The 26,486-nt window shown below is 36.2% G+C and overlaps 1 protein-coding gene across 1 annotated transcript in view; it reads right to left on the bottom strand.

Moving 5' to 3' along the window:
* Positions 1-26,486, bottom strand: part of AGPS (alkylglycerone phosphate synthase) — a 73,552-nt gene that overhangs the window by 15,428 nt on the left and 31,638 nt on the right. The window contains exons 10-17 of the mRNA XM_089494730.1: positions 24,379-24,487; positions 22,101-22,228; positions 16,706-16,757; positions 13,836-13,912; positions 11,645-11,757; positions 8,112-8,181; positions 6,255-6,316; positions 3,623-3,712 (exon numbers count right to left, since the gene is read on the bottom strand). Of these exons, the coding sequence (XP_089350856.1) occupies positions 3,623-3,712; positions 6,255-6,316; positions 8,112-8,181; positions 11,645-11,757; positions 13,836-13,912; positions 16,706-16,757; positions 22,101-22,228; positions 24,379-24,487 (701 nt within the window). The remainder of the gene's footprint in view (positions 1-3,622; positions 3,713-6,254; positions 6,317-8,111; positions 8,182-11,644; positions 11,758-13,835; positions 13,913-16,705; positions 16,758-22,100; positions 22,229-24,378; positions 24,488-26,486) is intronic.

Genomic DNA, 26,486 nt, shown 5'->3' with positions numbered 1-26,486 from the left:
CTAAAACTCCCCCCCCCAATATCCTTAAAATACACCGTTTCTCACCCCCCATCATAACACCGCCACTGAAATCCACATCTCACTTTCTGTTCTCTCATCACCTCAGCACACATCACACACTTCTCTCCCTTCTCAATGCTTTGCCTACTACTAACCACAATCTGGTGAAGGCATCACTACAGCTTCCAATCCCACCTTTTACCCGTCTTCCTCCACAACCAACTCCTGGTTCTCCTATGCCTACATAGTTTTCATAAGAAAAGGTTATGCGTCCAACCTGACAGCTGGTCATTGTAACCACACTACTCCCTTGTCTTGTGCCTCCTGGAATACACGCTCTGTCTGCAACAGACTTACTAAATCTCACAACCTCTATTTCTAACCGCCTCAACCTCATTGCTATTGCTGTAAACTTGGCTTGAGTCTTTTGACACCATTTTCTCTTCCTATGTGTCTCTTCTCACCACTTGCCATGCTGACCCTGCAGTCCTACACCACAATTTATTGATTGCATTTCTATATAGTTCACTCACATTCTTCCCTACCATCCCAACACTAATTCTGGATGACTTCAGTACATCAATTCCTCTTCCCTTGTTGCCTCTAAACAATTATCCCTCAATACCTCCCTTGTCCTTTCACTTGAAGTCATTTATCCCACACAATGTGATGTCCACCAAATTGATCTTGTGTTCTCCCACCTCTTTACTGTCTTCTAGCCTGCAATGTCTCACCCCTCTTCCAAATAACTATTCAGAAAACATATGACCCACCCTCCTAATACTCACAACCTACGTCTTGAAAAGAAACCATCTCTGTTCTCTCCATACCACCAACTTCTCCACATAACCCTTGCTACAATGAAATCCTCACACCAAGCACCATCAAACTTTTGTTCCATTCCTCAACCTCCTAATATATTGTTAGGAGGTATAAGTTCAAAAGAGCAGGGTCTTCCTTTCCTTCTGTACCCCTACGTATTAAAGTGTGCTAGTGTCATCAATTTTGTATATAGTCAACTTTATGTTTTATGGTTAATTAATCTTCCTATTTTAAACAGCGTTATAGAAAGTGATGGCACTATAAATAAAAGGTGCATTTAGCTGTATAAAACCAGAACGGAAAAAGATGCATATATTCTTGCTGCATTACGATATTAGTTAACAGGAATTTATTTATATACTTGGGACTACTGAAATTGACTTAAAGGCTTGGTAAATATAGTTCAGCTGGTTAGAACGTAGCTGCAAACTCAACACATTTCAGTGTTCCAACAATGTCCATATGTAACATGAAGCTTATTCCTTATCTTTTAATTTATGTTCTCAGGCTAGTAATTTTTGTTTTAAGTACAGTGTACAAAGTATAGTGTCAGCATCTTAAGGGAGCTAATAAATTAAGTATTGGGATATAAACCTCTACATGACTACTTTATGGGAAGGCCAGGGGTTATCTAGGCCAGTCTAAATTTCAGAAGAGAGCCTGGTAAATAACAGGGGCTTAAGTGAGTTGGAGTTCCTACAATGTAACGTTAAGAATGTTGATGCAAGTTCAGTGTGAATGTCAAACACTCAAAAGTGCTTTTCTCTAAAATGATTTTGAAAATGAGAACAGTTTAATGCAACATCATTCAGCACCTGTTCCTCGGCATACACGTGGAGTTAAAATCAATTATCTCCCAGGGCAGAATCATTTTAAATGCAAGCATCTATAAACTTTTTAGCCTTTAGACAGATACAGAGATCAAGGTTGGTCTTAGAACAAATGGCACCCTAGGCAAGAATCTTTGGCACCCCCACCCAGGTTTCAATTTTAGACATCATTAGGATTTTACAAAATGGGGAGATTCCTTGAAAGTTTACACAATTTCATTTATATGAACACATCTTGTAGTTTGATCTGAACACTATTATAAAGTTTAGGGCTGTAGAACACTGTTACATGCGTGCCATTTATTAATGCCAAACATTTTGAGCTCTTGGAAAGTAAGTAAAGAGGGCAATATGGATTTGAGTCGCAATAGGACAATAAACCCCTAGTAAAGAGACACAAGGTTTGCCACCATTTCAGAGCTGCCTCCTTAAGAGGAATACACCACTGCCCAACACTCGCTTTATTTCAGTTGCCCAGGAAGCCCCCAGGTAGCTCCCAGGGACACCTGCTTCTAAGACCAGCCCTATGTGGGGAATCTCTCCACTATGTGATAGGTAAATACTACACATTATTGCCTCACAAAACATTCACAGGGTTTTAGCTTTTAAAATGCTACGTGAACTATCAGGACGTATTCTAGTCTTACTGAAACAGATGGAAGTATACAGAGATAGAAAGGTTGCTGTTCAGAAATAGAATATACAGAGCTGTTTTATTAAAAATATCAGGGAGTAGCCCGAGAAATGCAATGCGATGTACGGGAGGAATGTTTATTTTATGTAATTCCAAAAGCAAAGTTATAAGTAACAAAACTGTTTTAAAGTATGCAGAAACTATAAGGAAGCATTAGCCGACTATCATCTGAAAAGTAGTTTAGGTTATTATGGAAGTCCTTTGCATTTGCTTATAGAGCATTGGGGGGGGGGGGCTTTACAGGTCCAATGTGTTTAGATTATACGCATACCAAAGCAGTTTAATTGTACAGAGGTGATAACGAGATTTATATCTCCTTCCAGAAGTTGTTAGAGACCAGAATCTGTGTCTGGCTGTAGACCGGCAATGTCAGGCTACAGTAAAGAGACATTTTTGTTTGACATTTTTGTGCTGAAGAATTTGGTTTACAATTCAAACTCTGTTTTTGTTAGCTTTGTGAAGATATATGCTTGACAATTACCCAAACTAGAGAAAAGGATAGTAAAGACATTTGTAATGCACCACCAATAAAGCTTTAAGGCCTGTTTTTTTCAGACGTTCTCTTTAGAGATCTGTTCTTCATCTTTTTACCACATCCGTCAATTACTTTCTTTAGTTCTAAATAAAATCTACTGCTATGTTTACAGCTTCCATGATTTTTAACAGCTAAATTGCAAACAATTTAATCTACTTCCATCTAGTAAAGATAACATGACACAGAGACATAAAAATTGTATTTTGCTGGCATTAAAAAAAAAATAAAACCTCTTGTAGATTTTTTTTTTTTTTTTAGATAACTCCCTTCCACTTTTAAACCCATAAAGCATTGATCATAGAAATGAATGGCCATGAAATAATGGGTTATTTAGGCTACTTTTGTCAAACTCGCTTCATTCATTTGAACATTTCCTTCATGAAACCTTTATATGAATTCCATTCACTTTCAACGCCAATCAATGCTATGACTTTTATGGAGGTTAAATGCTAAAATCAATCTTATTATACATGTCCGACTGGTGAATATCTGGAAAATAAAATGTCAGATGACTAATCAAGTGCTGTTATAATCCTTTCAGGTGGAAGAGATCACATTACAATATCCTCTTCTGCAGCTTATCATTAAAACCACTACAGCTGCACTTTGACATCAAAAGCTCACAATGAAAGAAACGTAGCGGCGTGCATCACATGGACAACAAGATGAATAGGGATGCATCACGGGACATTACAAATTGACAGCTTATTGATTTCTTGGTCAGATCAAGCGTAAGCTCACCTGCAAGTAGAAAACGGAGGGAACTGAACACCTCTTTCTTTGCATTCTCGAACAATCCGTTCTTTAACATTGCGGCAGAGATCCAGGACTCTAGAACACAAAACAGGATCACTCTTAATTTCAACATGATCAGTGAGAAAAATATATTGTGGTGACTACCCCTCAACTGTAACAATATAGATATGAAAGGGTCCCGCAGACCAAAACCTAATGAGCTGTCTAACAATGGTTTATTTTATCCAGCCGTCATATGCATTATAAGTGAGGTGGCTCTTTAAGTTGTCATGTGGTTCATTTTGCAAATTCTGCAGGATCCCACCAAATGCATTTGCTCGTTTTCCCCACCCCAAGCTAAATGCCCTGCTTGAGATGCGTTCGGCTGAATACAATCTCCCTGCACGTGAGATGGTCAACAGATCAAATGTAGAATGACTGAACACCCAACTGTAGAGATGTATTGGTTGCAGGTGTAATGCTGTCCATTACTCTCTTTTCATATTAAGACTCCTAATCATGGTGATCATTTCCGTTTATACACTTTACCGTATAACTGACACTCCTGGTATGATTTGTGTATAAGAGGATAAGTAAAGTAACCAATAGATGCCAAAAGGGTTACTGCAGTCACTTTCCTTTTATTTTTATTTTTTTATTATTAGGAAAGTACAAAATTTCATAAATACTTCTCGAACATACGGTATCTTGAATAAGTTAATTTCCATACACACCTACAGAAAGGAAAAGAAAAAAAAAGAGAAAAAAAGAGAAAAACTGGCTCTAATGTTTGAATGTTTAAATTATTTGAAGAGTGGAGGAGAGGTCCGAATTGGCTCACGTATTGTGTGGCTTATCATACTTTCTCTTTCTTTATATTACGCTTACATACTTTTACTTATATTTCATTTTACTTTGCCTCGTTTTGCATTGCATTGTCCTACTTTCCTTTTAAAGGATTTTCTCACTTGGTTTAGCCGATGCTGAAACATAGGATTTCTCTCTTCTTGTACACAGAGATCTACTTTATTTTGTAGCCTTTTATATGTGATGTGGCTGTAGAAAAGATAACTGGCATCTGGCATGCCGACTTATAACTGTCTACTCGGCACATGTTGTGCTACTTTGTACTTGTATCTAATACACATCCCTAGTTTACATTCCTTAAAACAGGAGAATATCCAAAATATGATTTTTTTGTAGTTATCTCTCCCCATTTCACGTGACTGGCCAAAATGTTGTACAAAGGCAACAATTATTCAATGTTAGAAGTTTGTTTTTCTACTCTGGTAATTTTTCGCCTTCATTTCAGCTAATACTTGGCAACTTAAAAATATAGCAATTGACATTTTGGGGGAATTTTGATTGAAGCTCGGAGGGGAGAGTTACAATTAGCCTTTTATAGTCCCAATGCTGCTTATGTACAAATGATTCTAGTGCTATCACAATAGCAATCAATAGGATGTCTGATCAGTAGGAGCTTTAGGTTGTGTGTAAAAGTGATCATATCACCAATGTATAAAGATCGTATGAGAAATGTATTTATTTATCCAGTTCAACGGAGCAGGAAATGTTTGCAGCATTGAGGGATTGTATTTAAAAGGGAGTTATGATGCAATGCAGATTCTGTGTGCACATATACATGCATTTTATCTTCCTTATAACTAAGAGCAATCTTGAATACATGCTGGAATTATATACGTTTACATTAGATTAGTACTTTAGGTCAACATGATGCAGACATCCTGGCACAGATGATGTTCAAACACAGGATACCATGCTGTTCCCAAAGGTCATATTTCACTACCATAAACTGAAACCGCTTTCTTTAAATAAACTTTATCTGAAATTTATATCTATTTATCTCCGTGTGTCCAGCTGGTTATGATAAGGACCACTGTAAACATCCAAACTTAGAAAGGCATGTTCTTAACTAGTGCCATTCCCTAAACATGAACCTATGAGGAAAGAATACAGTTTACATAAAAAATTACATTTTATCAACTGGAAATTTCTAGCAAACAAAATACTGATATGTAAAGAACACGTCTATTATAATGCACAGCCAAGGAAAAGCATGTCTCTATGGTAAAATCTAAAAAGGTATTAAGAAATGTAAAATGCGTGGTACTATAGTAAAGTAAATTGCATGTGTGCATATATAAAAATAATAAAGAACGTTTTAGGGTACAATTCAGACCAAAATACAGAATTGCTGATTGATAGAATTAAAGGGACACTCCAGCGTCCTAGTGTGCTCCTTAATTAATGCATACGAATGTACCGTATAAGTACTAAGAGTGTGGAGGCTACAATTTAATGTTAAAAATGCAAGCAGGGTGTTGTATAGCTGGAGGCATCAGTAGCTGTAAAAAGGGAGGCTTTTACATTTATCTACCACCCTCTCAGAAAAGAAAAACTCTTACATTAAATCTAAACCTATGACCCTCTAGTTTAAGACTAGGCCCTCTTCTTCTAACATTTCTCCTCCTTTGACGTAAACTTCCCTTCTGTACTTAAGTATTTAAATGTTTCCATCACATTGCATCTGTCTCTTATTTCCTCCAAGTTAGAAATAATGATGTAATGATTTAATTAATAAATAAGTATAGGGTGCAGAAACGGAATCAGTTCTTACCTATCCCATGGGACTGAAGTTTCAAACGACTCTCCAATTAAATAGTAGTCCATACCAAGGTCCTGTAAGCAAAATACAAATAAGATTGCAGAAAACCTGGACACATTTATGGTTAGGTAGAATATATGCATCTAAAAGAACATTGGCAAAAGACTATGAATGGTTTGAAGGACCCACTATCACAATTAAAAAACATATTTCTCAGAAATGTTGGTTAATATATATCTTCAGAGAGGGCACAATGCCATCCATAATGTAGTAAAACCCCTTTTTTTTACTAACTTTTATAAATTCATTTGGTTCGCAACCTTGATTTTACAGTTGATTATTTGACCCTGAAGGGGATAGATAGGACACTCCTAGTAGATACTATTTTTTTTTTTTAATTAATTTTTTGGAAGCTGGTTTTCTACTAATTCGCATTTCTCTCTTTCTAACTGTATTACAAATTTGTTTTGTGTCTGTTTTTATTCGTAAGATTTCTTTACAAGAATTACCAAATACTGAATATACCACTATATAAGGCTCTGTTTGTTAATATTAGATTGCACTACGCTAACTTTATCACTTTTTGAAGTTTATTGTAAAAAACAAAAAAAAAACTAAAATCTGGGAAAGGAGCACGAGACCACGAAGCACACATCAATGGACACACAAAAAAAACAGTAGAAAAGCTTACAGATATTCTGTACACTAACGACAATCCATCAATGTTCTAATTAAGATGTGTCGACATTATGAGGACACCCTAAACACAAAGTGACACAACGAGGCTGGATGCGCCGCCTTAATATTATCCAAATGAAAATCATCATGACTTGATGACTGGTGTATTTAACTTGTTGAGGAAACAAACAGATATGTTCTTTTATCCTGCAATTTAAATAAATATGTAGCACACTGTTCACATAATGTGACAGAACACAAAGGGGCATCCCTATAGGGTTTTTTCCCGTCACATTTAAAAGCAAGCGTCACGCAAGGCAACTTTGTACTTATTTTTAAAGAAACTATACAGAAAGACAAAACAACATGATTACAGGAAGTCTATTCCCCAAAAGTGTATTATTTTTTAATGTATCTTGCTCTTATTTTTTAATGCATGGACCCCACAGTATTTTACACGTGCAACTTGGTCCAGGACAAAGAATATCAGTAGCCACACTACTGTATGTTTCAGTAATTAAAATAAATTTCCTACAGAACTCACAACTGCCATAAACGTAGATTATTGTACACCCATAAGAATGATTACGTTCTGCACTATTTAGCGTACAAATGAAGAAAAGGTTCGTAATGGATCTGAACAAGTATTGCGGTGCCAATGCATTATGTCTGGAGCATTTAGAAATTGTGCACTGAAGTGGTATTTCCAAATGGAGAAAATTCAGTGTTGGATGTTATTTACCAAAGTGAACACCGAGCCACTATCCCACTTCTATGTTATACTATAAGCAATACAGCCATATTATTCTAGGCTTCACATTATTAACACATGGCACATGTTAAATGTTATTCACCAACTATAGCGATAGGTTTATGTTCACTTAGACAGAATGTACTTTGGGCTACCTTAGTGAAGAGTCCTGGGCAACAACACAACTCTACTATTGAGCACATTCATATCTAACCCAGGCACATCTGCACATCTTGAACTAATGGTTTGTTGTGGCATCTATGGGAAGCAGAAGAAATTGACAGGAAGACGACAGCTCCGGCATAAAGTGAATAGCAATTCTGTGAAACAAATTGTAAAGGCTCCTCTTTTTAAAGCTTTCAATATTCCTCAGGGTCAGAATATGTCAATATTCACATTGACAACAAGACAAAGAGGCAATGAAAGTAGCAGCGACCTACCCGAAGGTAAGCGATGACAAATGTCAGCATGTAGCCCCTCTGTCCATTATCCTCGCCTGCTGCCAGACCACTGCAATTGTAAAGAAGGTTAATGATTAACTGTGTATCAATGTGAACAGTCGGACACTACCGTTATTGTACCTCAACACAGAAAACACATATAGACAAGGTAAAATAAGGAAATAATAAACTGACCATTGATACATCATATACGTCAGACCATACCACCACATAGTATATCAACAAATACAATTGAAATAAATAAATGTTTGTTCTTAATGTAGGCAATCAAGAATGAAGTTCAACGAGCATAGTGCAGACCATCTCTACAAAGAATAAAGGTGGATACAATTTTGTTGGTAAAGCAGGGTTTACTGGAAGCAAAGATTTAATTACATTTAGGACATGTGATATTTTCTTTGGCTTCAGCAACAGCATTCTTTAAACACCATCTTTTAGTAAATAAAACAAAGAAAAAAAAAAAAGTTTAGCCAATTGGGCACAGAGATTTAAATTCAAAATAAGCATTACTGTTTAATCAATGTTGTGATTATGAACAAGAGAAAACCATGTCACTTCTATTAAAGTTCAGCACTAGATGATGATCCCAAGCAATGAGGAATGTTTCCCAAAGTGAAGACTCAACATCGAGCCCAGGGGAACAGCACTTTTTGGTTGACGTCCATGGACGGTGCAATCCATCAGCTGACACCACACATGCATCTAAGTTATCTACAATATATGCATAACTGTTGCAAGCCTGCGATGTTCCACACTTAGAACAAACTGCGTCCCAAAAAGAACTATAAAGGTCTTTATGCAGTTGTAGTTCTATGCATTGCAATGGATTTGCCAGGCTTGTGTGTGTATTCCCTTATTAAAAATACATATACCCAAAATGACTTCACAGCACAAAAAACTTTTATGGCCAGTGCTAGCCTGAGCAAATATCCATATGATTACGTTGCACACGGTATGATGCAATCGGTGTCATGTTCTAATCACCAAGAGGCTTCAAGGACACAAAAAGTCACTTTACAAAGAGGAGATGATCATGGATAAGCTAGTTCTTATGTGAAACAGTAATAACTGTTACTAGACTAGTAACAAAAAATATGGTACATGTTACTTACAAAACTAAAGGATATAAAAGTTTGGTGTGTGTAAACCTTTCAGCATGAAATATTTGAGCGCTAAATTATACTGAACTTGGGACGCATACTTGGTCAAGAATGTAAAACAATCATGTGAAAGCAGTACAAAAAATGATAATTATCTTAATTATCGTGGCCTGACCAAGATTGATCTCCTGTATAATTGCCTACCCGCCAATCTGTATTTTACCCTCTGACACAAAATTATTTCATGATGTACAGGCGTCTATAGAAAGAATTTGGTATCCACGTCACTGAACATGCAAGTAGCAAGTCTGAGTCCTTATCGCCTAAGTTTTAGCAAAGTCAAATTAGAAATGTAATCAGGCTTAAAAGCAGCCAATGCCTAGAGTGAATTGTCAATTTCTGCCTCTCAATGGGAAATCGGCAAAAGGGGAGCAAAAAAAAAGCATGCCGAACAAATGCCATTTTTGTCGTGGTTTCCATCGATCAGTTGTGTAATCAATCAAAGCAGACAGTCAGAGAACTCCCCATCATTACTCAGCCTGTTACTGAAGTGAAATGTTTTCTGTCCCTTTGTAGCAGCACAAAACAATTAGTGACAGGGGGTGGGCTGTCGACAATTTATCAAATCTATGTGATTACAAAATTTCCTTTTTTACAATAGTTATCTATACTACTGCTTTAGTTATCATTTCAAATTACTTAATACCGAGCTAAATATGAAGCTTCAGTAGTAAGCGTTACAAACACATTCGATCATATTATCATTTATATCTGTTATAGTGATAGACATCCTGAAACGTATAATGCCGTAAATATACATACACATGTAGCCAATGTGAACATCTGAAATAATTCCCATGTTCTCCATGTATGATGACTTTTTTTCCTCTCTTTCTAAGAAAACGAAACCTTGATTCCAGCTCATCATAATGTTCCCATCTGGTATTATACATTGGAATTCTCTGTAAAGTTTAACTACAGTAGAATATTGTGCTTGTTATGACCCCCTACTTATACTCTGTATGGCAGATCCTTTTATGTCACTCAGCTTAGATTCTACAAAAGTGTGAAAATAAATTGAGTGCAATAAGAGTAGTGAGAAACATAAATCAAAATTTTAGCTTTATAAGTATTACTAAACTTTATGGCTGCATACTGTATGTACAAGTCTAAATACTTATACAGTCAGCAGTGTCCTGACATTATAATTTTTAAGAATGTTATTTTCTTGATCAGTATCAAGCCATTCTGAAGTCCGCATTACCAAAATGTAGACAGATGTAACAGAACAAACAAAAATCACCGGATGCAAATATTTCAGAATGGGACATGTTACATATTACATTATTTCTGGGCTTTATGTCACTGCAACACACTGATACTTTGTAAAGGTCAACATTTAAGAACATAACTAGTAGTGGGCTCCAGCTTTCTGGGACTACTTGACAATGCCTGTAGTCTGACTATTTGTCTATAGGCATCTTTAAAATATATGGACTTACAGGACCTTGAAAAATTAAAATTTACGCTGCTTTACATCTACATTTATTCTTCAAGTACCATAGCACCATAGCAATTTGTTAAAAAGGCACAAACACACTCAACCATTACATTTTTATTCAAAATAAAAAAGACAATTTATACCACTGTCACCCAAAAAGCTAGCCCACTGTAGCTTTTAAATATATCAAATGATCGCACACAATGGTTAATAATAAAATAAGATTACAGATAGTGTCATTTGAAAGAGTCACATAAAAATGTGCTTTAATTTACAAAATTTAGATCATCATAATCTTTTCTAATCAGGGAATACACTTTGAGTCTGCTCAGCTCCACGCAATTAATATTCATTAGGCGCCGCACTGAATGTTCACATCCAGCCTCAGCTGTGCTCTCCACAGGGAAAGGCAACTATAGTTAGGATATTAGCGAAATCTCTACACAAGCAAGAAAGATAGCGAGGTCACGCCGGACCAATGAAATCTTCTGCCCCCAAGCAACGTATTCCTTGAATGCTTTTACCTCTGAACTCATAGTGTTGATTAATGAAGCAGGGGCGTCAGCTAGATGGATATACCAGAGCGACAAGAGAGTGAAAGCACTCAACCACTGTAACATCATATCTCACACAGGACAAATGAATATACACTTAATATTCATGGCATAGGGTAAAAGGCATGCCTTAAGCAGCAATGTGGTGTATAGCAGGGAGTATGCAAATTCCTCCATAAACTCCTCGCAAGAGCAAAAGGAAGCTTGGAAGGAGCCTTCGTTAGGAGATTAAACCAGGGACAGCATATTATGGGCTCTAAATCCAGTGCTCAGAAGTCCTTGGTCTTGTCTGAGCTGCTACATTTTTACATGTTGTGCTAATGCATAGTAAAACAATGTCAATCCACGTGTACATACCCAAACCTCGCTGCAATATCATACACCTGCTTCTCGTGCTGCAGAACTTTTTCACGGTCTCCCTCGAACAACAACGTTGCTACACATAGTTGGTTCGGGTCAAAGCCTTTAAACTGGAAAACATAGCAGGGATAAAACAAGGGCATCGGACACACAGGCATTATAAAAACAATATCACAAACAAACAAAAAAAAAATGCAGCCGACAACATTCATCTAGTTTTTCATACTGCAAATTTAATTTTAAAATGGGAAATGTCAGCTATACACTTTTAAGGGAAAACACCTAAGCTGCATTCATTCCTTTGATGCATAACAACAGAACAAAGGGACACTCGAGGTCCTCAACGCTCGCGTGATTCTCCTTTCTTCCTAGAAATATTCTGACCTATTAAACAGAACCATGAACTACGCAAATGTGAAAGTGCCAAAAATGGCAATAGCTACTTCTCCACATAATTAAAAATGATATTATCCTCAACATAATTCTGTTCCTCCGGGCTACAATGTCATTTTTAAAATGCAGTCTTACTGACTCAGCTCCTTGGTAAGCAAAATATCCATGTAAAATTTGGGAGGACTTGCCAAAATTGAGGTACTTTGACAGGCTAAACAAACAATATTTAAGCCTTAGATGTGTGTTCTATTGCTCGGTGCGAGCTGAATTCTTGCTTTGTGGTCTTGTGTATTTTTTGTTCATTATTGTAAAAGCAACCCAGGAGTCTGAACCTGTATGTCTTATGCTTTTAAGGTCGTGCACCCTTTTTTCTGTCCAGAGAGTGTCATTTGGGTTAAAGTGCAAAGCAGTCCCGATGACGAAGCTCCTTGGAAAGCAATATAGCCATGAAAAATTAGATCAGACTCGCCAAACTTGGGGCACTTTGACATAGTGTTGGGCTAGGCAATATTTGGCCATATAGTGTGACTGTGTATTCCCTGGGTATGCATTTTGATTTACAATGTAAAATATGTAAATATCCTTAAACATTATTTTATAATAAGCACACTTAGAGCACACGTATAAATTGCATGAAAGCACTGAAAGAAAAGAAAAAAAGAGAGGCCCCCAAAAACAGAATGTTGTCTGATATCCATCTGTGGTTAGGGGAATAAACAGAATTTTCAGTTTCAACCCACATTTTATCCAAAAACATATTCAGAAGCAGCCAGCTTCCCCAATGAATATTAAATGTAGTTCCATCTCATAGGCAGTGTAGGAAAATCTTAACATTTACAGATTTGTAATATGTCTGGTATAGTCCAGTGTTATGGAAATTATTAAACATCCATCTTTAATTGCTGTTTGTAGGACATACTTTGGGCCAAGTTTATGAAGACTAAGCTACACCAATTTTGACGAATTCTGCAGAAAAATGTAATTATATCCAAACAGAGTGATTTGTAGCAGTTAAATCAACTTTGATGAGATCCTTTGCATGCTCATTTGTATCCTAACAACTTCATTGTTGGTTTTATAATCATTACAAATAAAACTCAGGTGCATATATATATTTTTTATCCCCGATAAACGACAAAAAAATAGCACCTATCCTCTTAGGAGCCATTAATATGTAGCAAACAGGGAGGGGGGGGGGGGGGCGCAAGGCTTGATTGATTAAGCAGTGCTGGAGGCCAATATTAAAACCAGGTTGGTGAAAATAAGATTAAGGATATCAAACATCAAAGCAGTACAGGGATTTCCAAAATCAATCAGTCAGGTCCCCCAGATTCACAAACCAGTGTTAATGACCAGCCTTTGTAAGTTTGGGAGCAATTCATTCATCACCCAGAGTTTTAGCGGCCATGATGCTACTGATGAAAATTGTTTTCTTTGTAGGTAATGAGACCTTTTATTGACTCTTCAGAATAATGAATGCGGTTGCACATGAACTCTGAAATCAATGATCAGCCACTATAACAAATGGCAGTTTACTGCTCGTTAAAACACGGGACATAGTTGTAGTACCTAAAAAATACAAGTCAGCATATCTGACCTTGTATAAAAGAACTAGTTTGGCTAGTGAACCTTGATTTGAATAAGTAGTTTTTTTACATATAATCTGTGCCAGATCCAAAAGGTAAAAAAGTTAAATTTGAAATTGAGAAAAACAGTTTTTGAAAATCCCTTTACTTTAAGAAGGTTAAAATTTTAAAAAAATTAAATTAAAAAGGCAAAACAAAAAAAACGGTACCTTTGTGATGTAGAATTTTTTTAAGCCATCCAAAAATGAAGTAAAAATTGAGGCCACTTGGGGTTTAAGAGCATGCCCTGTAAAGAAAATAAATACATGCACAAATAAAATTTAAATGAATAAGCCTTGGCAACAAGTGCTTTGCGATACATTTAGCAGTTCTACACTAGGGGAAGGGGCATGTAAAGACGAGAGGGTTTATATTGTCTCCACTGCAGGGCAGACCAATAGTGCATTACAATGCCAGCAACTCAAACAAAGAAGGGGTTAACAGACAGCCATGCCAGTTATAGCACCCGTTCCTCATGTTTATTTAGTCTAGGTTAATCTAAAAGCATGAAAAGCTTATAGGCTATTAACACTGCGCACACCAATTATTTATCCACATTCCGCTTGGAAGTGGGAGTTGCTGTTCATTAAAATACAGAAATAAAAAAATATATAGAAACAACATTTGAAAAAGCATTGGATTTGCAATCTCTTATTCCACTTTCAATAGTATACAGTAAATTAATCTGACTCACTGCTAACGGAAGCCAAGATTGTGACAGGAAATTGTAAAACTAGTGGTAATGTAGAACTTGTTTTAGGAAATTTGTATGATTTTTATAACTGATGTATGGTATCAGCTGGACAATTCTGTACGGAAACTTTTCAAAGCTCTGGTGGGCTCCTGAATTCAGTTCCTTGAATACAGGAAAGTTTCTGCTGAGTTTGCTTAGTAAAGAACTTACTTTTTTCTTAATCAAGCCATTATCAGTTTAGGATTCAATTTAATTTGGTCCAACTAAGAATTTTCTGAACAGTCCAAAAAATAAATGAATTCTCAGAAGGCGTTCTCACTTGCAACAAGAAACACTGGGCAGGGGCGTCCAACCTGTGGCCCTCCAGCTGCTACAGGACTACCTCTACCATCCTCCTCAGCCAGCCCCTTAGCTGAAAGAGCATTATGGGAGATGTAGTCCTGCAGCAGCTGGAGGGCCGCCCCTCCGTCTTGTCTTACTTACACTGATCAATTTGTGATAGGGTACTGTAGATCTAGCAAGGGGTTCCATCTACTTAGGTGCTTTGTTTCTAGAGTTGAAGATCAATGTTTACAATTTCTCTGTGTCTATTAAAGCCATTTTGAGTTCAGAAGGCAGGATTCCATTGGCAAGAAAATTATAAAACAGAAAAAATGGGGAGAATATACAGGACAGCTCAACACATGAACTCCTTAACAGAGGGTTCTCCAAACTTGCAGTTAGGACTCGGCTGTCCTACTGGAGCTCCCACTCTGCCCTCAGGATGTGATGTCTCATTCTGGCACACAGCATCAGTAGAGCTGTGTAATGGAACTGCAGGTAACGGAGTGAGGCAGCTGCAAGAGTTTGGTTTCACAACCGTTATATCATGACAGCAAACTTGAGACGTTTACTCAAAGTTTCGAGCTACTCCCTAACTTGTTACATACTTGGTTTTGCTATAGTGAAGGTAATAATGGTTACGAAGCCATTTTTACACTGTAATTGTGGTTATGAAGAATTTCGGAGGTAATTAAACAAAAATAGGGATCGTATTTTAGGCACTATTATACCACTGGGCCACGTTCCTGTAAGCACAAGAATAGAGTCTTGACTATATGTGATATCAGAGCAATGGGTTCCTGGAAAGAATTAAAACACACTGGCCTTATATTGCTCTGTATTTATAAAGGGCCTTAAAATGTGAAGACATATTGCTGGATTATTGTATTTAATATTGATGATTGACATTATTTAACAAAACCCTCTTCTACTGCATTTCAATTAAACAGAAAAATGGATACATAAAGAATACCAGATGTAGGAATTCAATTCAAACTCCTAATCCTGACCAACAAAACCTTTAGCAATTTACCCACATATTCAAATACACCAATAACCACCCTCTTCATTTTCCCCATTACCTGCGTGTCTCTTCTACCGTTATTACACTTGTGTACTCAGGATTCCACACACACTGTACACATTTACTGGAATTTCTCTCCTTATTCCATCAGACTTTCTCCCTATTACTTTAATTTCAATTGCTCACTAAAAACCCACAGTTTGCCTCACCTAAGCAGTCCTCTCCTACTGTCTGTCTTACCCTCCAAACCACCAAGGAGAACAGTACATTTTCCAATACGTTGCAGCCATGCCCAATTGAGACACAGTCAGACTCCAGGGTTTGCCAGACTCCTGATACTCTGGGTGCAGAGCTCAGCATCATGGGGTACGTGATCCATAGCAGAAGGTGACTGAAATATTACCTATCAATGGTCCTTACTCCCAGTCTCAATGACACAGACAAGCATTTAACGATGTCTTTATAAATACATACGCCTAGGAGGTATTATATAAAAACAAACCTATGATTTACTTGTATGAGTCCAATGATTGGTTAAAAAGCAGCAAAAACTCCCCATTATGACATTCCCAACACTGTGGTAAGTTAATGCAAGTGTTCACCGGCCAGTTCATAGATCACAACGATTTTAAAGCTGAACACTACAGTAACCAGCTGCTGTAACTCAATCTTTCTCTGCATGCTGGCCCAGTTGGGTTTGGCTAATGTATAACTTGTTACCGTTCCCAGGTCCATGTGTTTCCTCGATCAAAAACAAGAAAGTGTCTGAGTCCTAATTGAGGTTCCCGAACCTAACTTAATGTCTGCAGCATACTAACAAGACATTCTGAAGGTAAAAATAATTACATATTGATTAGTATTGATTGTTAAACAAGTCTGTTAGTCTGATGTTATAATCCTGTTCCAGCCTTTTGTAGATACATTAGGAATAAGGGGCATGCAGTCACAGCAGGTTTGAAACAATCATGTCTGATGCTTAAAGTATATGGAAACAAACTTACCAAACTGGAATTGTGCATTGTCCATAAGGCGAATTGATGCAGGTGCGCACCTCTGGGAGACAGAAAATGCAAATATGAAAAAACACTCTGTACAAAAACTTACATATATTACCAATAATCATGTAATGCTTCTCTTAGAACTAATAACTTTAAATACCAATTAGACTCATTATTGTCTGAATCCGACCTTACAATAATCTTCACAATAGACAGTGTGGTTGTTAGTAACCCTTGAGGGATCTATTTTTAACTACTTAAAATGTAATGATACTTTATAATAGGAGGCTAGTAATTGTTTGGATGTGGAGTCTGGTGGCAAAAACACAAGCTGGCTCAAGTATAGAGATAGTCTGCATTTTTGGTAAATGTCAAATTTAACCCAGTTTCTGTTCAAACATGATATACCTAGGAGCCTTTCTGCTACCAGATGGGCACAGGGCATGCTTAGTCAAACATTATCCTATCTTAGCAGTCCAACACTGTACAGCGAAGAGAAATACCCACCCATCAGGGTAAGTTATATCACAATCAATTCATGTATAAGCAAATTCACCTACAACTGTGTACTATATTCAGCAAATGATGGCATAGTTCGAGTAACACCTGGTACATTTTCATGTATCCGGGACAATGTGCATGCAGGCTTTAACCGCACTTAAGTAAACCGGTATGTAAGGCCCACAAGATGTCAATTATACATTTTCCATAAAAGAAATGTGCTTTGAGCCAATATACAGTTTTCCCAAATCACATCGCCGTAATGACTGATTTTTGAAACAATGTAAAAAAGTAGCATTAGCTACTATATAACATGATTTGTATTACATTTGCTATCATTACCCAAAAACTATATATTGAAATGTGTGCACAAATACGTACATTTAAAAATGCATTTAAGGGAGTAAAAGCAATTTCTCTGTTCATTCCATACAGTATTAATGTAAATTGATGCCCCTAGTGGAATTCTGATGAAATCCTGCTTAACAACAAGTTATGCATCTTGTATATTTTTAATAGTTTTAGCAACTCTGGTGCAAAAGCAATCAGCAAAAACCTTCCACTGGTTCACATGTCAACAGCCCACTACAGAATTGTGCTTTATATATAACCTCCTATATAAGCTGTTAACAAGTTAATGTATACTTGGCTTCCGACTTAGATGTCTTATAACAATATAATATATTTCAACAAGTTACTAAAACCAGGGATACTTTGATTACCTCTGAAAAATTACCTATACATATATATTATATAATACACATATATATATTTTATTGAATAAGCTTTTACGTACATTTTAACCAGTGTCCTTCTCCAGTCTACTTGGGGCTTTACCTTTGCTAAAGTCGTATGCAACACCTAACAGCATCAAGTATGAAGATCTAAATAACCCCATATAAAAACACACTCTACTGTGTGTTATATGTGGTGTCCTGTATAGAAATTATGACTGGGTTATGATGAAAAGTCAGGAAACCATCATTCAGACTGATGTAAGAACACTTCTGCTTTGCCAGCATTGATCTGAAAAGCACGGACAAGCGCTAACCAAAGGAGTACATACTGTCTGGTGGATAAACACAGGAAGGAAAGTTAATGACACTTATGATTTATTGGTAATAAGCGCGTGTTGGCTTTGAGTCACCAAACTCGGTAGTCAAACAGAGAACTAGTTTAAAGCTTTGATTTTCTGAAACGTAACACTGTTCAGGTTCCTGTAATTATCCAATCCATGTCAGGAGCGTATAGGCAGAAAAGCAGAGTCTGGAAACTAATAAATCAAGGTGATCTAAACATTGAGCATGTAATACTCTGAACTCACAGACCTCTGGACAATAAACAGGAAAATGGGGGGGGGGGGATTTATATATGTAGGGACTTTACAAAGAACAGTGACACAGCTCTTACCATTCACTCACCACCAAGAAGAATGGGACACGTTTATTAAAAAAAAAAAGTTATAATACAATTTTGTTTTTACGTATTATGCACATATGTAATTATGTTATTTAGCCATGTTTTACACAAAGGAAAAATTAGAACAATGGCAAGTTTCTACAAATAGCAGCTAGGTGGCCTTTCCAACCGATAAATCAATTGGTAAGGCAGTTTTCAAGAAAATCCTGATTTAACTATGCATTATACAGGGCAACCCAAGCTCTTGCAGTCAAGATTGTGAGTTGAAACCGCAAATTATGTTTTAGCACATAAACCCACTAAAGTTTTACAAAGATTCAAATGTGTGCAGAAAAAAAACACCCTGACAGCAATGAAACTATAATTTACAAAAAGTAAAAATGTCCATCAGCTCTGTACAGATGTAATATGGTAGTCAAAGGAACAGAATGACCATAATCGAGTTGTGGAAGAAAAAAGGACCGTCAACTGTCCCCCTGCCCAGAAAAAAATAAAAAAAAACCCACAGTACGGCTAATGCTGGAGAAATGCAATAATGAAATGCATAAATATAAGTACAAAAAAAATTGTTATAGACTTATATGATACATTGGAAGCCCAAATTCATATATAACACTCATCAGAAAAAAAAAGGTGTAAAACATCAGAAATCGCTGATTGTAGTTTCAAGTTAATAGGTGAATCGGCTGCTAAGGATTGAGGGTCATTAAAACTATGGATTTTGGTTATAGAATCACTTTCTCTACTGTGGTTGTGTTTAGTACATGCCAGACAAATTTGCATTCTCTCCAACTATTTTTGAGACAGTACAGCACATTTTTGGGGGGGATAAAAAGAAAAACATCTCCAGCACATAGACACTATTCTTTATATTTTTAACTTATAAAGCAAATACACGTTTATCGGCACTATCAAAGCTGTGGTTTCATTAAGAATCTCTCACAATTCATCAATGTCAGAAGAGCTTGGGAACAACGGTGGGAAGAAACGGTTTATCTACAATCAAACCAGAGGTAATTAATCATCCAATGGCACGCCCTTATTTCCCTTTATGGTTTGCAATGGACAGCGAACTTGTGTTTCCACTGTGTTAAAACCGAAATAAAGAACTATTTTATTTTCAGTTTGTTTTAAGCATAATACATGTACAGAAGGCACAAAAGCTTCAGTTCAGCAAGCAAACAGAACTAAAGTTTATCGTTTTTAGGTACACTAAAAACTATACATCTTAACCAGTCATAATTAAGATATTTATCTGGCATCGGCCCCAGTGCCCCTTACACTGCCAAAATGGGACTGACTGTAAGTTTTCTGTAGGCGAACAGAAAGGAGAACAGAAAGGAGAACATCTCCTGCACCCATTCCGATACCCACTTGCACACCTAAATAAATGAGACGCATGTGGTGGCGCCCCACACTGGCTCTGCGCCCTTGGTGTTTGCAGAGGTTGCCTGTACGGTTGGCTAACTTTCAAAGCCGCACAATGTTGTGATAACGGGTGGTACATCTGTCATTTGATTCCCACCATTACCTTTTCTCTGTTTAACAACATACCTACATATATATACATGGGTATGAGTAGCACTGGGAGCAGTGGGCAAATGTATAGTCAAAAAAAGGTATATTTTCCCCCCATTTTATAAACATATACCTAAACAGCCGCAATAAAACATTCTCCCAAAACAAAACACGTAAATAAAAGGTGTGGTGTGATTTACTTATCACGGTTTATAAGATTTTATTTGATAAATCACTCATATTATAAAGGAAAAAAGATCACTGTAAACCACCCATCACCAGCAAAACATACAAGTAATCATTCATGTTCATGGTCAACTTCTATACCCTCTGTAATTTTTCAATCCTGGGGAATCTTCTTTCATCAAAAAGAATTAACTTGGACAAATATATAATCTTATTTATCCTACAGCCGCATTTTCGGCAAACAAAACAGAAATCACGTATTGTTATTCAATTGGCCTGTGCCTTATGTTGACCCAACATGTCCACCATTTTGGAAGCAGGGTTCAATGACACTGCAAGACAGATGTGTATTGAAATGACAGAGAATAATGACTAGCACAGCCCAAGCCATTATTCTCTTTGGTGCTCTGCACCATCTATCAGTCGGTGGAAGGGCAGATGGCTCAGTCTGTAATTGATTTATTTTGCTATCCATTGATATGCCAAATGTATGGATTCGAATCTGATCAGTTTCATGCTGTACAACAGCCAATAAACAGAAGGTTTCTCCACCAGCGCAGTCATCTGTGTACTTTAAAATGCTGACACATGCAGATTCAGGGTACAAGTGTCTTAAATGCATTACCCATCTACAATGCCTTGCATCCGTAGGGAACCACTTGTATTACAGCACACGACTGGCATGGCTTTGTGAGCAGTGCCAATTTTACAACTGCTCTCGAGTTCATTCCATTTATAAACTATACGCTCAAGGCTTTCAATTCATAATGGGCAAACACATAAAACGGAATATTATGTGTTTTCCTATTAACAAGCCAAGTTAGAACTGGCTTTATTTACTCACGCTAATGGCACCTCTACTCAAATTAATTTAATACCTGTCTTTTTTTTTTTATTCAATTCCTCTGTGTTCTGTGAGCTTTCTAACCTCTTTAAACACTTCAGTTAATTAATGTGGTATTATAACATCTCCTTCCATAATAAATTATCCGGGACGTCATAATTTCTTTGAGACTTCTAAAGCTTCAAGGCATCAGAAATCACATAAAGTAGAGGACAGAGATGTTTTTATGTCTATGCCAAAACATAATTTACTACTGTTGTTTTTAAGTATAAATTGCACCCCTCTGAGCAAAAACCTCACAAAAGGCATTAAAGTGCAAAAATACGAAAAGGTGGTTGAACCTACAAAAATTTTTTTTTGCTACATATCGTCATAGCCAAATGTATAGGTTAAGAACAATTTTAGGTATACATATATCTGCCAAATGTATGAGTGTCTCAGTGTCGTAAAGACAGACCAGACCTGGCAAGCAATACAGCCAGGTTTGAAGTAGATGTAAAAATCACCAACACACAGCAGCAGGCTAAGCAACATATGGCCATATAGTATTACAACATCCCCAATACCTATACTCGAGACAAGCGTTTTTAAAGAGTATTTACAATATATATTTTCTGGCAAGTGAAGAAAATTGTTTTAATATCCAAGCCTATATCACAAACATGCAGGACTTAATATCTGTGAACTTGACAGATCAACGTTAAGCAGAACTGTCACCTCCACGGTTTTGGCATTGTTTAACTCATGCCTTAAAAGTGCCTGTAACCTGTGCTTTTCATTTTCAATCTTTGAACGATTTTGTCATATGTATGATTTGGGAATGTGTAACTTCTAAAAACAGAGCCAGTCCATGACCGGGGAGGCCTAGACCCATGTTTAGCCGCTCCAAAGACGTAAATCATATCTCAAATTCAGCCTTCACACTCTCACCTGTCTCGCTACTTCTCTTAAGCAGGCCACACCACTCTCGAAATTCAGAAATACCACTGAACCATACTTTTGATATTCTGGAACCGGTCTGATTTTAATTGTGACTTCAGTAACCACTCCAAGTGTTCCTAAACAATGAAATAAAGAGAAATCTTAAATACATGTAAAACAAAAAAATGTAAATGTAAAGACCAGGTCAAAAACATGTTTCACCCATAACGTTAACCAAAAACAAAAACCTTTCCCGTGTCTGAAAATGAACTTAAAGCAATGCTTTTAACACCAGGGAAACTTTATATATACCTTATGCAATATTATGGCACGGAAGAAGTTCCAGGAACGCATGCTCCATGATGGCCTTAGACTAGGGACATTCATGGGAATTGTTGAGCAGCCGCTGGTTAGCTGCAAGTTGCCTGCTCATACTTTATACCAGAATGAGGCACTTTACATATTGCTCAAAAAATTCAAAGCATTTTATTGTGCTTGCCATAATTTATCATTTGTGGTTTGCAGGGTGTATTGTGTAGCTTCAAAGGATTCAAAACATACTGACTGGTCGGTGCACATTTGCCACCCCATGATGTGTCAGACAGCTACCAAAAATTAGCTGAAGACACTTTTCTTCTGAATTTAATGCCTCAGCGAAGGTAAAATATATATAAACACACACACACACACACACATATATATATGCATACATACACACACACTGTTTTAGTTCAGGAGAAGATGAATTATTGAGTCAAACTTGATACATTTGATGTCCCAAAAGTTTTTAACTTAACCCAATAAGAGGTCTCTTCCTCAGATGGAAACACAGCCTAAGACATGGGGAGTCTTTAATACACAATAACATGAATAGATGCCCGCAACCATTGTTTATTCCTAATGTTGTTTGTAATCAGGTCTTCCTGTAATTCCATCTGAGACACGTTGTAACTTTACTGTTTATTGGACCAGCACAGAAAAAATAAATATTGTACAAAAAGAAAACTTATGTGCATCCAAAAAACTAATGTCCACCAGTGCTCGATGCTATATCTATAGGATATACTCTTAAATGTTGCTTAATTGCTAAAGACAAATATTTTTTTTTCTTTCTTTAGAAGCTTTACCTTCGCTTAAGACATGCCTGATTCACAATCTTACTTATTAACATGTAATAAGCTGTTTATCAGCAATCTATATACAAGCTGCTAAAGGTTAACATGCAAACATTATATTCATAGTTCTTAATGCCTGATCTTCCTTCCTTTCTAACCTGAAAGTATATCATTAGGTAGCACAAACTATGGTAACACAACTACAAGTCTGTTACCAATATTTCTGGGAGTAGAACCCAAAGTGAAAGCATTTATTTTGATGTTTGTTTTTGCAAATTTGTTAGGTGCATCCACTCTAACCACCTACTTGGAACAGTCATAAAATTAAATCAAATTATTGTTCCATTTTAATTTAGTTATTAATTGCCCCTTGGAACTGAAAATTACATGTTCCTTCCACAATGATGGATGTTCTAAGGAACACAGATTTATTTGATAAAATATTGGTAACCTTGTACACAAAGATTGCAATAAAGATAGTCATGTTTAACATAGCAGCTGAGGATGTAGAATTTCTTTTTATGTAAGGAAGCAAAGGTGTTAAAAGGTTATGGTGACATAATTAAATGTTATTCCCAAGGTCAATGCGGCTATAAATGCCATCATAACTGTAAGGAGAATTTAAAGTGTTGAGAACATTTATAACTATGCAGTAAGATATACAACTGATGTAATTGTATTATACTGCAATATAACTGTCGGCACCATAAATCGTAAGGCTCTGCATGCAGGAAAAAATATAACAAGTTTAAGTCAAAGAGGTGTTCAGGTTTGTTTTTAAATCCATCACCTCAAATGGCATTTTCTTTTAATTTATCAGAATTAATGTTTTTTTCACCTCAATGGAGGGGTGGAGGAGAACTAGAAGAAAAACTGAAAACATTCTGTATGTGCTAGTTTGAATTTGCAGTCATATAAAATAAATAAAATTAGTAAAGACATCATTGTCAAGGATAGGTAGACAATAAAAAAAAAGTCAATGGCTTTACCCATTTTAGACCCTCGTGTCTTAAGATCATTTATGCCCAATAGCTCCCTATTAGCAGTCTAGATCACGTATTGTACACTGGGTATATAGTTCCATAGAGCAAATTAAACACTCACATGAATAAGATTTTAAACGAAGGGGTTCCCTCGCCCATGAAAAGTGGAGTACAACATTTTATTTTTACCTTCAGATCCCATAATAAAATGGTGAATATCAGGTCCCATGGATGTTCTTGGCCCTTGACAGCTCTTTTCAATTATTCCTTTAGGCGTTACCATTTTTAAATGAACAACCTGGATAATAAGCATGTAAACATGGCATTGTTACAATATTATTTAAGCAATAAGATTAAACATTTTGTGATTTAAATTAAAAAAAAAAAAAAAAAAGTATACATTTTCTGTATCTTCTATGCTGTTAATCAGCGGAGATGATCCTGCATCAGGGGCACTTATATTTCTCAACAGAAATTTAACAGATTAAAAAAAATGTATCAAAGACACTGTCGAAGGATTCCTCCAAATGTTGAGTAAATCCATATTGTAACCAAGTTTATATAACTTTTTAAGTGGATCATCTGAATAGACAATTATCCAGAGAAACCCACGGTTTTCTGTTAGACAAGTTTGTATACATTAACTGATATTAAAAAAAATAAAATAAAACTTAATAAATAAGGAAACTTAAGTTAACACGCCATCAAAACCGTCGACCACACATTTGATATAAAAATATATTTTCATAAACAATGTTTTTTTGTAACCTGGTATCCCCAGAATTTGCATTTGCATCTACTATGCAGGCACTTACATTGTAACCCTTTCAGTAAACTGAGTTGTAAGTGGTTAAAAGCGTTTTGGGTGAATATATAATAGCTTTCTAGGATAAGGAGCTTGGAATGTGTGAACATTTTAAAAAAAAAATAAAAAAAAAAAAATATTATATATATATATATATATATATATATATATATATATATATATATATATATATATATATGAGCTTTTTAGAAAAGATACATGAAGAAATCGACCCTATTATGAGAATGGGTTCCATCAAACAGTGTGTTAATCTGCAAAATCAATGGCAGCAGCCATACTGTTTATCCCTTTGGCCACAGTAGAGTAAGTGATACATGGATGAAACATTTAATTTTCACGGTAATTGAGACTACAACTTTAAGGACCCTTCCCCAATACCCTCAATCATTTCTGCCAATTAAAACTCCTCTTTTCCCTGGAGAGATAACAATTGATTACCCATTTTTAACTTTCTTTAATATGAGCACCTCCAACAGAAGAACATTCAGATACAAGGCTCGAAAATCCACAATTCATTTATCAGTGCCTACAGAATGACAAAATTGTGCTGCAGTAGCATACATTTAACCCTTTGAGTATTTTCCACCTCCCCTTTACCGAGTTAATGAACTCAAAGAATAGGTTATTTGGTCCTTAAAATATATAAATAAGAAAATGAGATGTCAGATCATGGTTTTAAACATGATTAATGTTTCAATACAATTTACCAAGTAAAACAGCAACTGGGAAAAAAAAATTAATTTCTTCACAATCATGAAATGCAAAAATAATCATAATAAATAATAAATCATAATAAAATGCAGCAATATATCAAATTAGGGAAGGTGTCTATAAACTATCAAAATCATTTTAGACAGTAAGTAATTCAGTAAACATTGGATAAAAAAAACACACAAAAAAAAAACAAAAACAGATAACATAAAAGCTATGACAATTGAATGTGTTGCTCCTGTTCTCCACCAAATCTTTTTACTCTAATTTGCATTGCTTACAATGTAAAATGCAGATTCATGCTAGACTGTTACAACCTTCAGGAATTGCAACAAAAATGACAACAGCTTTGTGTGGGAGAAGAAGGACACGACACTCTGTAACCAACCTGCCTTTGGTGAAACTAAAATAATCCACATACAGGTGCAGAACTTCAATTTAGGTCCAAGAAAGTTCAATAAAATGTAGATTATTATTATTATCTTTTATTTATATAGCGTCAACAATTTACGCAGCGCTTATCTGGGGTTTAACAGAGTTATACAGTACAATTTTCTTTGGTAAGAGCCAACACCCCAAAGGGGCAAAAAGACTAAATGCCCCACACTGCCAAGCACTGGAATCTGAAACAGTCTCTTGGTCTCTAAATGTAAATGTGCATGTCCTCTAAAAATGCCTCTTATGAGCCCCTGGATCCAGTGCATCATTTTCACTGGTACTATCTAGTAATATGCATTATGGTAACCTCTCTAACTTGAAT

Source organism: Sceloporus occidentalis, unplaced genomic scaffold, assembly GCF_023333645.1.
Source record: "Sceloporus occidentalis isolate IW3139 unplaced genomic scaffold, rSceOcc1.0.p SCAF_74, whole genome shotgun sequence".
NCBI classification, from domain to species: domain Eukaryota; kingdom Metazoa; phylum Chordata; class Lepidosauria; order Squamata; family Phrynosomatidae; genus Sceloporus; species Sceloporus occidentalis.
This window is presented reverse-complemented; position numbering and strand designations above follow the sequence as displayed.